General features: G+C 40.7%; 1 protein-coding gene across 3 annotated transcripts; it reads right to left on the reverse strand.

Moving 5' to 3' along the window:
* Nucleotides 1-47: 47 nt before the first annotated feature.
* On the reverse strand, nucleotides 48-14638 carry LOC122971972 (WD repeat-containing protein 49). 3 transcript variants are annotated; one of them, XM_044338740.1, is made up of 19 exons: nucleotides 14009-14638; nucleotides 12366-12594; nucleotides 12085-12231; nucleotides 10268-10390; nucleotides 10012-10183; nucleotides 9867-9913; nucleotides 9629-9766; nucleotides 9340-9528; nucleotides 8120-8311; nucleotides 7491-7964; nucleotides 7202-7351; nucleotides 5558-5742; nucleotides 5190-5329; nucleotides 4362-4510; nucleotides 4218-4274; nucleotides 4063-4103; nucleotides 1809-1945; nucleotides 1083-1135; nucleotides 48-918 (listed from the first exon to the last, which is right to left on the reverse strand). In XM_044338740.1, the coding sequence occupies exons 1-19, from the start codon at nucleotides 14077-14079 to the stop codon at nucleotides 829-831; spliced, it is 2784 nt and encodes a 927-aa protein (XP_044194675.1). In that variant the 5' UTR covers nucleotides 14080-14638; the 3' UTR covers nucleotides 48-828. The 3 variants fall into 3 exon arrangements, with proteins under 3 accessions (XP_044194675.1, XP_044194674.1, XP_044194676.1); XM_044338739.1 differs by having other exon boundaries at nucleotides 4063-4274; nucleotides 14009-14636; XM_044338741.1 differs by lacking the exons at nucleotides 48-918; nucleotides 1083-1135; nucleotides 1809-1945 and having other exon boundaries at nucleotides 4059-4274; nucleotides 14009-14637.
* Nucleotides 14639-15886: the final 1248 nt, after the last annotated feature.

The following is a 15886-nucleotide window of genomic DNA, read 5'->3' on the forward strand; positions in this document are numbered from 1 at the left end:
TAACAGCAGACCCGCACAAAAAATTAAGCAAATAAAATGTGACAGTGTAAAATCACAACACACATTCAACCTTTATTATGAAGAACTGTTTGCAACAGATGTACTGTAGTCGGTTTTGCTGCGCACACTCAGCGTGTGTTATCCATCTTCTGGTTGTTGACATGGGAGATGAATGGCTGCCAGGCCTCATAAAATATATCTTTATATCCCATCAGAGTGAATCCAACCTGCAAAAACTGCACGAGATCTCTTCAATCCAGTGGGTTTATAGTGGGTGGCGTTTGTTTCACTGTAGAAAGATCTGTCTTCTTGCAACCAGAGGTGCAAAGGTAATAGTGTTTAATTTACATTGTTGAAGATGAGTTTTGAAAATGTCCTGTACTCACAGGGTGGAGAGCACATCCAAAGAGAGGTGGCTAATTTCTGTCATTCATATGAAAGGTGAGGGAGAGCTTTAAACTGTACATCTGAATTCCATGTGTCCTTATCCAGTTTGAGATGCAAGTCTTATTCTGATCGGCCTTTAATAATACATAAGAAGGGGCAATTAAGACACACACCCTTTATTTATGGGCTTATAGTAAGAATGTGATGCAATGTAGTACTATTCGGTGGATGAAGGAAGATTAGCTCATTTCACAATGACAAAAGAGAGAAGTGCTATGAAAACAAAGATTATGTAGTCGTAATTAATTGTATGTTATTGTAGTCCTCCGGGCAGCAAGGCAACATACAGAACAGGTTTTCATCTGCAAACCCAGAAGGAGGAGTAGAGGAGGGGAAGAATCCAGAAAGCCTTTACGCAGCTCACCTGCAGAGCCTCAATCCTCAGCAGTGATCGCCGTGGTCGATGTCATCAAACAGACATCTCCTCTGACGACACGAAGCTACTGTCTGGCAAAAGTCCTCATGCAGATACTGACACACACACACACACACACACACACACACACACACACACAGATGCACAGATAATGGTTAGATGGATGGATGGATGTGCATGCATGGAAGGAAAGAAAGAAGACAAATGATGTGAGAATGACAAATGTGCTTGTGTGTGTGATTGTGTGTTTGCAGGTTACCATGGCTTGCTGAGGCTGGTGGTGGTCTCTCTCTGCTGTGCTGGCAGATGAAGCTAAAGTTGGTGACAGGAGACGAAGTGAAATGAGTATGTGTGTGTGTGTGTGTGTGTGTGTGTGTGTGTGCACATACGTGTGTCTGCCTGGGTGCGGTTGCAGTGAAAGCACAACTAATCACTTATTTTGGCAAATTCTGAGTAACAGGCAGACAGTAAAAGGAAAGTGTAGGAAATGTCTTAGAGATACACACACATACACACACCCACACCCACATACACATAAACCTTCAGCATTTCTGTACTTTTAAGTATCTGGCCTGTGTCTTTGGAGCAGAACATTGCCCAAATGTTCCCAAGCTAAGCTCCAGACTTCAGAGGAGGAGAATGTGAAGAATGCTCTGACTCCTTTCTTCATAACGTGGTGAAATTGGACATGATTGAATCAGAGTATCAGGTTTAATTAACTTGGAAGGCCATCCTGACCTGCGGATTTAACTCCTTCTGATGAACATCTTCAGCAGCAGCAGCTACACACACCCACACACATATGCACATATGCAGGGGGATCCTGATGAAAGTGCTAATTACTAGAGGGGACATTCTCAGTGCACAGCCAAATGTGACTGAAGCAGGTCTGGGTCAGTGAGAGGCCACTGGTGTGTGTGTGTGTGTGTGTGTGCGTGCGTGCGTGCGCGGCACCTCAGAACACCTGTTTGCACTAAATAATTACCTTCAGAACAGCATTCTTCCTGCGAAATTTGGCCACAGCTGGTGGGGTCAGGTGCTTTACTTGTGACCTTGCTGGATCCCACTTCATCACTTTCAATCCTCTCTGCAGTGTCCTCTCTGAGGTTACTCTGTGTCTCTCTGTGGGTGTCAGAACCAAAAGATAAGAGGATCCATTTGTGCAAACAGAAAGCTGTTGACTTTAGATATTAGTTTCCCAATTTTTTTTTCTTTCATCAAGGTTCTGAAACTAGACAGTGATCTCTGTTGGATGATAGCTTGTTATAGAGGCCGAAATCTGTGAGGATGTTTGTTGTTAGATTTGATTTAAACCAGAACTGTAACTGTTCTCCATCTCTGTGGTATAGTTGGCCTGCACATGAGTACTCTGTGTGCTCCTTCTCTGTGTGTGCGTGTGTTTGTAAGTGTGTGTGCTTTTCAGGCATGCCTCATTGGGTAAATTAAAACTGACATACTTTCAACATATGCAAAATCTCAACTCCACGAATGTACAACCTAATGAGAGACCACAGAGCAATTTTACACAGCTTAACTGTTTGAAAGACATCTGAATGGTTCAAGACTTACGTGGTAAAGTGAGGCTACAAAGAATTTAAAAAGGAAAATATTTTGTAATCTTGTATATGTAGAATTCTTTGATTCAAAGTTGAGATGTTTATGCTGGTTTATGCATTGTTAAATATCTGACAGTACACAGTACTGAATGCTTGGTTAAAAAGGTAGTAATACATAGCAATGACAATGCTAGCATGCTGATGTTTAGCAGGTATAATGTTTACAATGCTCTCACTGTCTTAGTTTAACATGTTAGCATGCTAACATTTGCTAATACATACATTTGCTGAGACAAAGTACAGCAGGGGCTGATGGGAATCTCATTAGCTTTTCAGGTATTTGTGTTGGGCTAAGTGAAACCTGATGGTGGCGCTAGATGAAAAGTCAAGGGATCACCAAAGTCAGTAGGAAACCATGAATGGCTGTACTAAATTTAATGGCAATCCATCCAGTAGTTTATGAGATATTTCAGTCTTGGCAAAAGTGGTGGACTGACCAACCAACATTGCCATTCATCTAGAGCCTTGTCGCTTACATGGCTAAAAAAAATCAGAATTATACAAAACTTACTGTATGTGAGAGCTACAGCAGAGACATTAAAACGTCTTGCGCTCTGTGGGTGGTTGACCAATCAGAAGCCACAGAGGCAGTCACTTGCAGATAGTGGGAAGTGTGAGGCAGATAACTTAATTAACAATATAATTGACTTTACGACCACTAAGTTGTACTTTTTCTCCCCCACTCTCTTCCTTAAACACACAAATACACTAAATCACCCTCCATAACCAATAATTTAAGTTTCAATACAATCATCTATGTGGTACATTTTAATTTAGAAACCACAAGAAGCCACCAGCAGCAAATCTTGACAATAGTTAAACCATATCATGATTTTTTTTTTGCATTGCGCTTCATATATTTATATATATATATATATATATAGCTATGAGTCAGCTATGTGCTGACTCTGCCTCTTTAACTGCACTTTTTCATCCTCTTCAATTACTTCAGACAGCTAGCTCTTTCCTTTATGGTCCATGTTACCCAACATGTGACAGAAATACAGACAAGCAAACGGCAAAGAGGGCTGAGCCAAGCCAGAGTTTGTGACCTTCAACCAAACTGAGCTTCCTATTAAAGACTCAAATGTCTGTGGAAATAGCGAGGGGAGTTTTTCTTTTGGAAGAAGCACTCTACCATGACGCATTCTTCTGGAGTACGTTCTCTATATTAGATTTGGCACATATAAGTTATACGTCAGTACTTGTGGTCCTGTATCTGATACTGGCGGTCATGGTAAGCTAGTTTGTTACTATTTGTTGGCAGAATTTAATGATCTAATCCCAAAAAAGTCTGCCATGTTTACGCACGTCATCCTTGAAATTTGGACTGTATAATCCAATATGCTTCACAGCACCATGTGGGCAGTCATTTTTAGCATTTATGGCCTCCATGGTCATAATACACCATCCATGGAAGAGTTAGCACACCACTGAGGGACACAGGGAGTCAACTTGTTAACTCTCAGTGGGCTCAGCAAGGTTGTCAGCCGAGAATAGTTTGACATTTGACATCGATATTTTTGTTATATTTATTTTGTTATGTTTGTTTTTTTGTTTGATGTATTGGAATACTGTATATATAGTATATCTACTACTGTAACATATGGTAGACAGCCTCACCTCTGATATGTAGCTGGGTCTGAGATATTCCACATCATTGCCTGCCCAAAAGAACCCACATGATCTCCATCATTTGTCCAAAGTCCAGCAGCGCCATCGGCTGAAGCTGTGAGGATGAACAGTCTGTCAGCCACCTCAAGGACTTCTACACTTACCAATGCCCTCTTATGAGCCTTCCAACACTGCAGCAAGGGAGGACGTCCACAAACTGCCTGCAGAGAGAGAGAGAATACCTCAGGTACATGGAGATATTTCATTTCACACCAATTCACACAAATACATGCAAACTGCTTTTCTACCTCGTGTTGGATGTCCAACGCATAGTGAGAAATGTCCCAGATCTGAAGCCGGCCTGTTGTGTCTCCTGAGACCAGGATGGTGTTTTTAGGCTGATTTGAGCTCAGGCTCAGCACACGTTCACCTGGCTGCTCTGGAGCATAGAACTGGCCTGGGATAAGGAGGGGGAAACTGAATTGTACTCATGCAGTTAAGCAATCTCAAAGAAACCAATGAGTTGTATCTTGTAAAATCTAGATCAGTTTTACCAGAAGGCTCCTGTGGGTTTTTGTAGAGAAAGTCCAAAGGGAGTGCAACTGGTTCACGCAAGAAAATCTATTTATATACAGATTTTGTGCCAATTTCAAGAATATTGTTTTGACTCAAATGAGAAATGTACTTTTGAGACTAATTGCTACCCTTTAATGCTCTCTGTTATGTCATATTTTCAAATTCCTCTCTGCTAGAAAAATGCATGGGAACATATACAGACCAGTACACACACAAGTGCACACTGACTCACTGAGACACACACACATTCAGCGGTCAAAGTGCATGAATCCCACACCACTAAACACAGATGGGATCTGGAAAGAGACATAGTTGTGGGCTGCCAGGAATGGTACCGGCGGGAGGCCAAGTCGACAGTTCAGCCTGACTGTCACTGCTCTGACTGTCTGTAAATCCATCTTATGGGAGGATGATTAAAACTGACAGCTGCTTGTCAACTGGGAGTACAGTGTAGTGCTTTAACCTTCCTCATACTTGGAGATTTCTATTTTAAATTCATGTCTTTTTAGTCTTTCTGAATGACATTCCCAGGATCCACCATTCCTCTCACTCCCACTCACCATATCTGTGTGTCTGTCCAGTGATGCTCCAAAAGCAGAGACAGCCGGCCTGCGATGACACCAGGACACCTCTGTTCCTGAATTTCCTGTTTCCAGCGCGATGCTGCAAGAACAGGAGGCTGTCCACAGGGAGCGCCACTCTGCATGCAAGCAGAACAAAAAGAACATTCAGAATGTAGTATTCTTGACAAAAAAATTGGAAACCATCAGCCTAGGGCTAGTGTTGCAGAGGTTCAGTACCAGTCCAGTACCACTGGTCCACAGTCCAGTACTATTCAGGTCTTTTAAATCCTCAGAAGTTCACAAATTTCAGCAATAAAACACACACACACACACACACACACACACACTGGGATGCATCCTCTTACCCTGCCTCTGTCTCTCTCTGTAGGTGGAGCAGTGGTCCTTGTGTCTCCAGCCTCCAGATAATAACCTCTCCATCATGGCTTGCAGTGGCAACGACCCCCAGGGAAGAACACTGAGCCACGGCCAGGATGTCAGATTTGTGGACACCTTTCGACTTCCACGCCATGTCTGCTCTCACATACAAATCCTATATTTACACAGATTAAGATATTAAAGATCACTCTTTACCTACAGGCTTGCTTAGCTACTGCAGCACCTCGGCTCCATTCCAGGACCAATATTTTACATTCCTACCATGCGTTGAAAACAACACGGAAATGCCTCCTTACAAGCTCATTAAGTGTTACGTTGTTGTATTATTTATACAATATTTATGTATTATAAAAAGTAAGGAACATTTGCATACAGTATTATGACTGAATTTCAGCAGTTTCAGCAAATAAAATACAAACTGCAGTGTTGTTTTTAGGCTTTAGCCTATGCACAGGCTTGTTGAAATTGTGAACCTCTTTGCACATGGTTTCCCACTGTCTGACAGTTTACAAATGGTCTAAAATAACATATAATTGTTTGTGTTGCCTTGTGGAAAAGCTGCTCCATTTCCTTCTCTGGTTTGCTGATTTTGTTTACACCTCTGGGCTAAAAGGTCGCGGTCAGCTCTTTAAAACGGGCTATCTGGAAGCTCAGCGTGGTGGATGTGAGAGAAATACTGGTGCAGATGTTTTGCAAGGCACAAACTTCTTTGATCTCACCAGGTGGATGTGTAAATGTATACGTAATTTATGTCATTCGCTGATATCATTTACTCCTAAAGCCATTCCTCATCATCCTTTTTTGGACATAAAATGTTTTCTCAAAAACCAACGTGGCTCTGCTGAACCAGGGGACTTCACAATGAGAAGCATTATGACTGAGGAAAAACAGGATTCAGAATTTGCTGGAGAAGCATGAATGCTGAATGTTACTACTGTAGTCTTCAAGGAGCGAATCTAACCACACAGCAGATGGTAGTTATAGGTTGAGATGTAAAAGGTAACACAAGAGTTTGAGGTGTGAAAATATGCAAGTCTGCACACCCAGATTTTTGTCTCACTTAGCAGTTCATGTGTTTATACTGGCAAATACTTCATCTGTACTTCTTTAGACCTGAATGTCAGCGTGCATAAATGTGTAGGTGGATGTTGTTGTGTGATTCTAGACAAGTTTTGAACCACAATAAAAAAAGAAGAGATTTAGTGATATCACAGATTCGGCTCTGAATTTATTGGATACGTTTTGTCTATTGCAGCTAATATTTTCTGGGACAAAGTCTTCTTAAGCTCAACTTGTCAAGAAAAACACAGTGTTTTAAGTCTGTATCATATTAGTCACTACGGTGACAGCTGTTTGTGTGGGACACATCATCCTGTATTCAACATCTGGGGAAGAGCTTGTGGAAAAGCAAAAATATGAAGACTAGGACTAGGACTGGATATGTTACCATTTTTTCAAACATCTTTATATTATTTATCATTTAAGCTTTTTGTGACATCATTTTTTTGGTCATGATGTGTTCAATGCTGTGATTCTATATACATAATATGTATTTGTTTATGTGAAAATGTTCTGTGTTCTGGATTCATAATCTAAGGAACCTTTGATCTTACCTTGGCACCAGTAATGTCATACTGAGCGATCTTCTGGCTCCACCCCACAGCCAGCAGCTGGTTGTCATGGAGACAAGTCACCGCAGTGACTTCAGAGTTGGTGACAGGCTCCAGTTTATGCAGGTTAAGGCCATTAAGTAAGCTCCACACCTGCTCAGGAGAGGTCAATAAGAGGGTCTTCTCATTACCAAACTCTTATTAAACTTTCTCCTGTATGTGAAATAAAGATGTATGCCGCTAAATACGTCTAAAGTGAAAGTTTCTGTGCAGACAAAACTTTGTAAAAAACCTTAATAGTGCCGTTGCAAGCCCCAGTGATCAGTCTTCTGTGGGAGGAGTCCAGTGCCATGCAGGTGAGTTCATCTTCTCCATGAGCGTTGGAGATTTGAAGCCGTCTCTTTCCTGTCTCTACATCCCACAGAGACACCAATGAGACTGCATGTCCAGTCACAACCTGTCTCAGGGTGGGATTGTACAGTGCACAGGAGAGTGCTGGAAAACTTAGGATCTTTGGCCCAAGCTCCCTTCCTTCATCTGTCAACCATCCTCCCCCTCCCCTCTCTCTTTCAGCCAGATCGAGCCATGCAAGGTAATCTTTGCAGCCCACCACTAAATGAGGCTGAGTCTGTTCAGGAAGAGGAGGGCCAAGCAGCAGGAAAGGGAAGTTGCCATGCTCTGGGATTCGGCCTAGCTGCAGGCAGGGGAACTGCAGGTTGACAGTTTTCAGACAGTGATGGGTGGAAATGTCCCAAACCCTCAGCTCCTGACAGAGGAACAAACATCAATCTATTAGAAGTGGTTTGTCATGACTCACAAAAATCCCACAGTACGATCTTAAATGATAAACAATAAGGAGGATAAATAAAGCTCTAAACAGACAAATTATCAGGGCAGTTTCTTTCATCTTTCATGACTCACAGCATCTCTGGAGTAGCTGAAGATCTGTCCAACAGCTTGGTAAACAGCAACATCCAATACAGCAGTGCGGTGACCCAGCAGTGTAGCGACGGGACGTGCGGTCACAAATCGAGTCCACAGTCTGACAACTCTGTCATAACCTCCTGTGACCATCAACTGCAGAGCTGCGTTGTAGTCAAAACATTTGGCTCCCTAAAAAGGAGGCAAAAAGACCAAGATGGCACACAGAACTAAAGAGAACATGCTCCAGTGTAGACAGATATGTACTGTTTCAATTGACCACTTCAAATGCTACAAATCAAGTTACAGTAGCTGGTCTCATTAGTTTAACACTGGGGACTTTTTAAGGGCAGTTTTATTGTAAAATTCTCAGACATTTAATTGGTGTATAAAATGACTGCGCTTGTTCAAAAACACCATAGTGAATAACAGGAAGCATCGCCACCCAGTTTAATAACGTTTTGTACAACAGCAGTCATGACACTGTCTTCACTGCTTATTTTCAAAGTGTGAACTTTGAAAATAAGTAACTAACATCACATCTGATATTCGTTCTTGTGGATAAAGCTTGTGTTTGGGTAGGAATAATTCAATCAAAAGGTTATATAATACGGAAAGGGAGGACATGCCGTGTAAACCATCTCTCTACAACTACACAGATTTGAACGGATTGAAAGTTGATTTTAAAACCTTGACCCCCACAGCTGGGACAGGGTCACCCAGACCAGAGCACTGTGACAGAGCACTAGGTGCATCTGACCTCAATTTTACCCAGAAGTGGATAAGTACCTCTTGCTCTTTTTCAATTCTTCTTCTCGTACTACTGTTTTATTTGATTTTATTTAACAATTTATGGTCTTTTAAAATATGTACATCCCATTCTACTGTTTGTATAGGGACAAACATCTGCAAATATACTTTTGATACATGAAAATATATATTGTTTATTGTTTGAGTTGTAATTTTGAGGCCACAGAGGGACAAAAAACACAGATGGATATGGTGGTTGTTTGTATCTCTGAAAGTTTGAGTTTTAACAACTATTCAACCATTTTAAATCTGTTTTATCAAATAAACTATGATTCATTAATTGAATTTCACCCATTATCATACAAGACTTGTGTTATTCAAAGCTATGATACACAGTGATATTTACTAATGGCAGTACATAATACAATCCAACATCTGATCAGGCAAAACCATACTGTGATATCAGTTACCTGCTTAAATTTCCAAATGTAAGGCTCCTGCTTCAGTGACACACTCATAAAGACCACAGAGGTGTTGTCACTCTCTGACGATGACATGATGACATTGGTACTGGGCTCAAACATCAGTCTGTTGACTGGTTCCTGGTGGATGTTGGGGATGTAATGGAAGGAAACCATGTTGCTGTGTTCACCAAGGTCCTGATGTCAAGACGGATAACAATAAATTAAAGTGTTCTTGTGAAATTGGAGAGTAGCCAGACATTGAGCTCAGTAATTAAATAGAAAACGTCAAGCTTGCCTGGAAGAAGATCCTCTGTGGGCCGTTCTCTTTCTTGGTGGGATTCTTAAAAAGCCCTTTAGATGGTTTCAGGAACCACATCAGGTGGATTCCTCCTTTGTCATCCCCCAGTAACAGTAAAGGTGGTCGCTCTGGACACTTGGAGGACAGCCACATAGATTAAAGCGATTAATTTACTGCTTTCTGGGTGAATTCATCCAGTTAAAACAACAACATCCCAATAGAGAAAGAGGAATACCTGAACATCATGCCAGTAACAAAGTGCAGTCGGCACGCTTTGAAACCCTTGGAGGAATGATGAGAAAATAGGCAGAGTGAATGTTAAAAAAATGTGATCATTATAGATCTATTTTCATTAGATACACATAAGAAACCCAACCTACCAAACAGGTGGACATCCTCAAATACATTTCCTGTGGAGACATTTACAAAGTGCAGGTCCCTGCAGTCAGTTGATATGGCAACCTTGTCAACGTTGCCCATATAGACAGCATCAGTGGTCCAGCCTCTGAACCGCCTCGTGTTGGCCACTTCCTCTGTTGGGTCTCCGGCAAGCTGATTATTAATGGAAAAAGTGTGAGTGTGTGTGTATTATACTTGAACAGTACCATGTGTATTAAATATCATGATGTCACTCACCCCTACAGTTTTGAGGATGTGTAGGCTGCTGTTCCAGACAGTGATCTGACCGCCCTTACTGACACTAATATAGCGGAGTGGAGGAGGATGGGAAACAGCAACCACACGCACTGTTGGCTCCCGCTGCAGAGCAATGAGCATGAAAATAATTAATATGAAAGGTTGTTGGAGGAGTAAAAGTAGTACTTTTAGAAAAATAACATGAGGAGAGTATAGAAAAGAAATTGAACTGAGTGCTGAAAACTGAAAATGCTTAATCCTTTATTATAGCATTAACACAATTATTCAGTATCATTTGTAAGGACAACTGTATATGTCTTATAAGTTTTATAATTATATACCATTCATTTGTTAAAGCCTATGTGAAGAATTTGACCAACTTCAATGGGCTATAGAGCTAAAAAAGAGATGGACAGACAGCAGTTCCCCTTCCAAAATCTCGACCACTACTATCCCCCATGGAATATTCACTTCAGTATTGTCCCCAGATCAGATATCTAACCTAGGAACAATGAATAGACAGCGCAATTCTCATTTTTGGTCACTGAGGGGCAGATGAACTTTTTAACGTGCTAACAGACACAGCTGGCTAACATAACTAGCATGTCATCAACACAGAGCACATTTTTCTTATATTGTAGTCATGTTCCAAAACTCTGCACATGTATCATTCTGCACCGTGAGGATCAAACATCTAACTGAAGGAACAACAAGAAAAAACTTTTTGAGTGGAGGGCTAAATAAACTTGTGGGCATAAAAAAAAATAAAGAATTAGCTAAAATATCCTTCAAAACTCTCTAGAGCTGATGGGTGACAAGTTGAGAGTGATCCCTTTAACATTAAATGTGGTGTTAGTCATTTGATTCAGTGTTATTTAACAGTGATTCAGCTTTAATGTTAGAGATGGTTGGGGTTAGGTAATGGTTTTGTTTCGTTTTCTTACATTTGTTTGTCAAGAACCATGTACCAAAACTTTAGCTAATCTCACGCTTCATATCAGATTAAGCTACTAGCTTTCCCTCTGCTATCCCTGGACAAGTAAGTGGATAGAACTTCTGTCTCTACTCATAAGGTGTTTTTGGGCTGGAGGAACTTTTTCACATTACTTTTACATTTCTAAGAACTGTTGCAGGAACTACCACTTTTTATTGTGTCCACACCGTAGGAATTGGGAACAATCGTAGTTCTTAGAATTCCGTTTTAAGGGACTTTTTTAGCTCCTACTTCAGGGTAGATACTCTCTCAGCACAAGAGGAATCTTGAGTGATGTATGTGTATATTGATTGGTCAAACACATCAGCAAATGCAGCACTGATGCAGCACTGGCAACCACCATTTTTAAAAACCCATGAACACAATAGCATTTAAAGTAAGCCTTTTGCCTTAAACAATGGAACAAAATACATCTCCTTTCCAACTCCATCATTAACATGACACACAACAACACACAGCTCCGACCACGGTGTCCTCCATCCTGATGTTGTTGTTGTTGAAGCTATATCCTGCACAGAAATGATGGTATACCAACTGCTGGCTTGCATCACTTCAGTGTTCCTATTGGTGGTGCGAATGCAAACAGAAAAAAGCCCTTTAAGGTATGTAGTTCTTGGGGGAGCTCCCCAGTGGGTAGTTCCTCTCAGGGAGTCCCCAGAACTGTTTGTCAGAAAGTGCCTAAAGCTATGGGGTCTAAAGTAGTTTAAAAATTTACCTTTAATTTAGGCGCGCCCATCAGGCCTTTCAGTGTAATTGTTTAGACATCCTGAAAAGATGCACCATTCTTGCTCAATTGACCAGAGTTAGACCGATGGAATCCTACCTTGTTGTGAGAGCAGTGCCTGATCTGTGGCTGGGAGTCCAGGAGAGCAGCTCTGGGGATGGAGGCACGCTCTCTCTCTGTGTACTCAAGAAGCAGGTAGGAACACAGCTGCTGCCACTTCATCTGTCCTGTACAGCAGATATCTACCTGAATATGGACAAGTTAAGAGAGTCACAGTGGCCTTACATCATCATCTGGAAGCTGTCTTTATGCTGATGGGATGTGCTGAGTGCTTTTTTTTATCATCAGTGTCACAAAGACACCTCTTAATTTGTCTTTACCTCACTGAAGAATCTCTCAACCCAAGCATCCTCAACATCTGGACCAATCACAGACTGTAGAACTTCCTGAAACTCTTTGAACCTCATTCCATGTTCTTCACTTCCTCCTCTGTTCCTTCCACTCTTCCGTGTCTGTAGTCCAGCTTTTGGACAGGTAAATGCATTTCTCAGCAGCTGCAGGTGCTCCGGGCTCAGTTTCTCCGCAGGACTCACTCCACAAGCTGGATCACTGCACAGAGTTAAAGCAACATTTTTGCAAAAATTGGAGGGTTTTCAACTCACTAAGTGAACATCAATTAAAGACTTTATAGCTGCATTTTCCCAGAGGTCAAGTCGTGTGTGCTGTTTTTAGATTGTTTCTGTCAGCAGGTGAGATGGTTGTCCATGAGTTTCAAAAACATCAATTTCATTATTAGGCAGATTACCATCAGTAGCCACTTTTAGGACTGTTTGTGTTTCCCCTTTACTGACTTTTGAGTAAACTGGATTCAGCCGGACCTCTCACAGATGCAGAAGCTGGTGCTTTTACTTAAATGTTAGTAATAAAATTAGGACTAACATCCATTATTCTTATTACATTATTCTTTTTTGTTTGTAGTTTGTGACAACAGCCCCTGGACACAAACCTCATGAGGCCTGCAGCCAATGATCAAGCATGGACACATGGATAATTTAGTGTCTATCCATCATTTCTGTTTTAGTTTTTAAAGTTTTAACTGCCCCATCCTGTCTTTGGCATCTGGTGAAGGGTTCACTGTAGAATGAATGCAGCACTCCCAAGTGGCAGCTTTGGGAAAACACACTGCTGATCCAAACAAAAGTTTAAAATCACATTATGAAGACTTACATAATGCATATTCATCTGAAACAAATAAATAACAATAAGCAGTAGGAGTGCAGGTAAACTAAACTGTATGTCTTAATGTGTGTACTTGCTGAATATTGGGAATGGGGAATAAGTGATGAGGGAATAAGTTAGGTTTGGGGGATGAGTTTAAAAGATCAAGGAGTTTTACACCACCAGCAGCTACTGTGTGGCCCTGTTGCTCAGGGAGACTACATACGGGCAACAATGAGTCACGAGTCCCGGCATTGTGAGCTTTTTTCCAGGTCCATTGGGACACGGATGAGTGGTCCCTTTACTTCATACACATTCAACCACATCTCACAATCAACCAATACCAATGGCACCATAAAATGATTAAGTAATAAAAGTGCATTAGTTTGCTGAAAAAGGACTTTAAAAGGTCATTTTATCTGAAAGAGGCTGCACTGAAGCTGTGTGAGGAGGATGGAGGACATTCCTGTTAATGTCTGGAGAGTTTAAGTGGAGGAAATATGTAAATCAAAAAGAGTCATTGAATCATAGAAAAGCAAATGTTCAACTTCATGGAATACTTGACAAAACTTATTTTAATGCTATATGTAGATGGATATACAATGAAAATTGAAACCAACATATTTTTCACTCGGAGTGTAGATTTTTATTTGACAGGAGGAGATTTGAACTTCATGAACATGTTCGAAATAGACAAACAAAAAAGACTTTTGTGTGCACTAACAGGTCATAAAAAGTTAATTATTTATCAGGTATATATTTATCAACGTCAAATGCATAAGAACAAGAGCTGAAGAAAACTCACCAAAACCTGCTGTGGGGAACCTCTGTCTCATAAAGCATCCATGGATTTTTATTATTTCTGAAGATATCCATACTGATAACTTAAGCTTCACTGTCTGAACCCTTCTTTACATTCTTCCCAATACAAGGTACTGCTTCAGATGTCAACATTTTAATCCATATTTAATCCAGACTGGTCAGTCTTTCATGTTCTTTAGGTCCAAGATGCGGTAGCCACAAGCTCCTCTCACAAACACTGAGGTCAATCTACAATCCTGACCGAGTTTAAACATGCAGGGCTTTTGTTTCCTTCTCATCCTCCGTCTTTTCAAGCAAACCCAATTTACTCAAACAAAGCTTCTTGTCTTCACACAGGGAAGGAATGTCCAGGTCCAGGGATAAATAAGCCACCCGTCACAAGTGTTTGAGAAAGGAAAGTCAACACATAACTGATGAGAAGACCAAGGTGAGAAGAGAGTTTCCAAAATAACTGCAAGTCTGCTGGGGGTAACAGAGCGTTAAACCCCACAGACAAGCCCTCAGTGGGTTAATCATTTAAAGAGGCAACATTGGTCAGGACCCAGGGGAGTTAAGATTGGTAACTTTTGCTTAAGCTGTCTACACACAATGAGGAATATACAGAAATCCAGGACAGTTAATTATACACCAACATTTATCCTGTGCAAATAAATTCTAAAGTCAAAAAAAGCCACAAGCAATGATACTCTGTCATATTTTAATAGCCTTACAGACCCCTGTAACTAATGCAGTTTAATTACTGCCAGGCAACCCACGGCATTTCTGCTTACCACTTCAATGAGCATGAGCTATCCAGAGTGGCCTCCCACTATGTTTAATGAAGGTACCCATATCCCAGTGGAATCTGGTCTGCTGGGCAATGCTTGTACCTTAAACAGTCAGCTCTATTATTAGCCCTATCCGCACCAGTAGCCTATACTGTCTGCAACTGGCTCACATATCTACATAATTCATCTGATACAACAGAAATGGACAACATTAATTTCTGACTCACAGTGAAATACCTTTTTACACAGCACATTTTGACTTCTTATAGGAACTAAAGCACAGGTGGAACTAGTAACATTAATAACGGCTCTGATCTATTTCAGTATTTAGTGATATTATTAACTACACCTGTACTTTTCCTGCTGTGACCTATGAAGAGTGGGTTTTTAATTGGCTGGCAGATATATTTTAATATTTGGACACCTCAAATAGTTCCCAACAACCTTGTAATCAACAATGTAATAATACAACCATAACCACAATACTAGTTAACATTTATAATTAATGTGTTAAAGACTCCTTGCCACAAACAACATGATCATTCACTTTTATAGGTTTCAGGCAAACGTGCTTCCTGTTGTGCTGTTTGAAGCTACAGAAAGTAACAAATTAAAGGAGAAACCAACATAAAATGTCTTAGTAAGGTGTTGGGCTACTACATGTCACCAGAACAGCTTCAGTGCACCTTAGCATTGATTCTACAAGTTGCTGAACTCTACCGGAGGCATGAACACCATTCTTCAAAAAGATATTCCCTCATTTGGTGTTTTGATGATGGTGGTGTGGAGCGCTCTTTCAAAGTCACTTAGATCTTTTCCTCTTGCCATCTTGATACAAAATTAGAATCATCTGGGCCTGCTCAGCATTTTTATACATGGATGTTAATTATTTACTTGTACCATGCAGTGCAGCTGTGTGGAAGCAGCTGCATTTGTTATGCTTCTCCACTCATTTTTGGATTGATGCAACGTATAATTACTTAATATTTTGTAACTTGTTTTATAGTAAAATTATGTTGAAAATATACGTATCAAATTAGATACAGCAGGTATGTAAAGTAATTTATCTATAAATCCGTCAATTGTAATTTTAT

This window comes from Thunnus albacares, chromosome 20 (genome assembly GCF_914725855.1).
Source record: "Thunnus albacares chromosome 20, fThuAlb1.1, whole genome shotgun sequence".
Taxonomy (NCBI): Eukaryota; Metazoa; Chordata; class Actinopteri; order Scombriformes; family Scombridae; genus Thunnus; species Thunnus albacares.

Excerpts from the sequence above, each read along its gene's own strand:
- LOC122971972 (XM_044338739.1), bottom strand. The coding sequence starts at position 14,079 with ATGGATATCTTCAGAAATAATAAAAATCCATGGATGCTTTATGAGACA. Across the intron at positions 8,312-9,339 it reads ACATTTGGAAATTTAAGCAG|GGAGCCAAATGTTTTGACTA; the intron begins GTAACTGATATC and ends CCTCCTTTTTAG. Across the intron at positions 919-1,082 it reads ACCAGCCTCAGCAAGCCATG|TATCTGCATGAGGACTTTTG; the intron begins GTAACCTGCAAA and ends TGTGTGTGTCAG.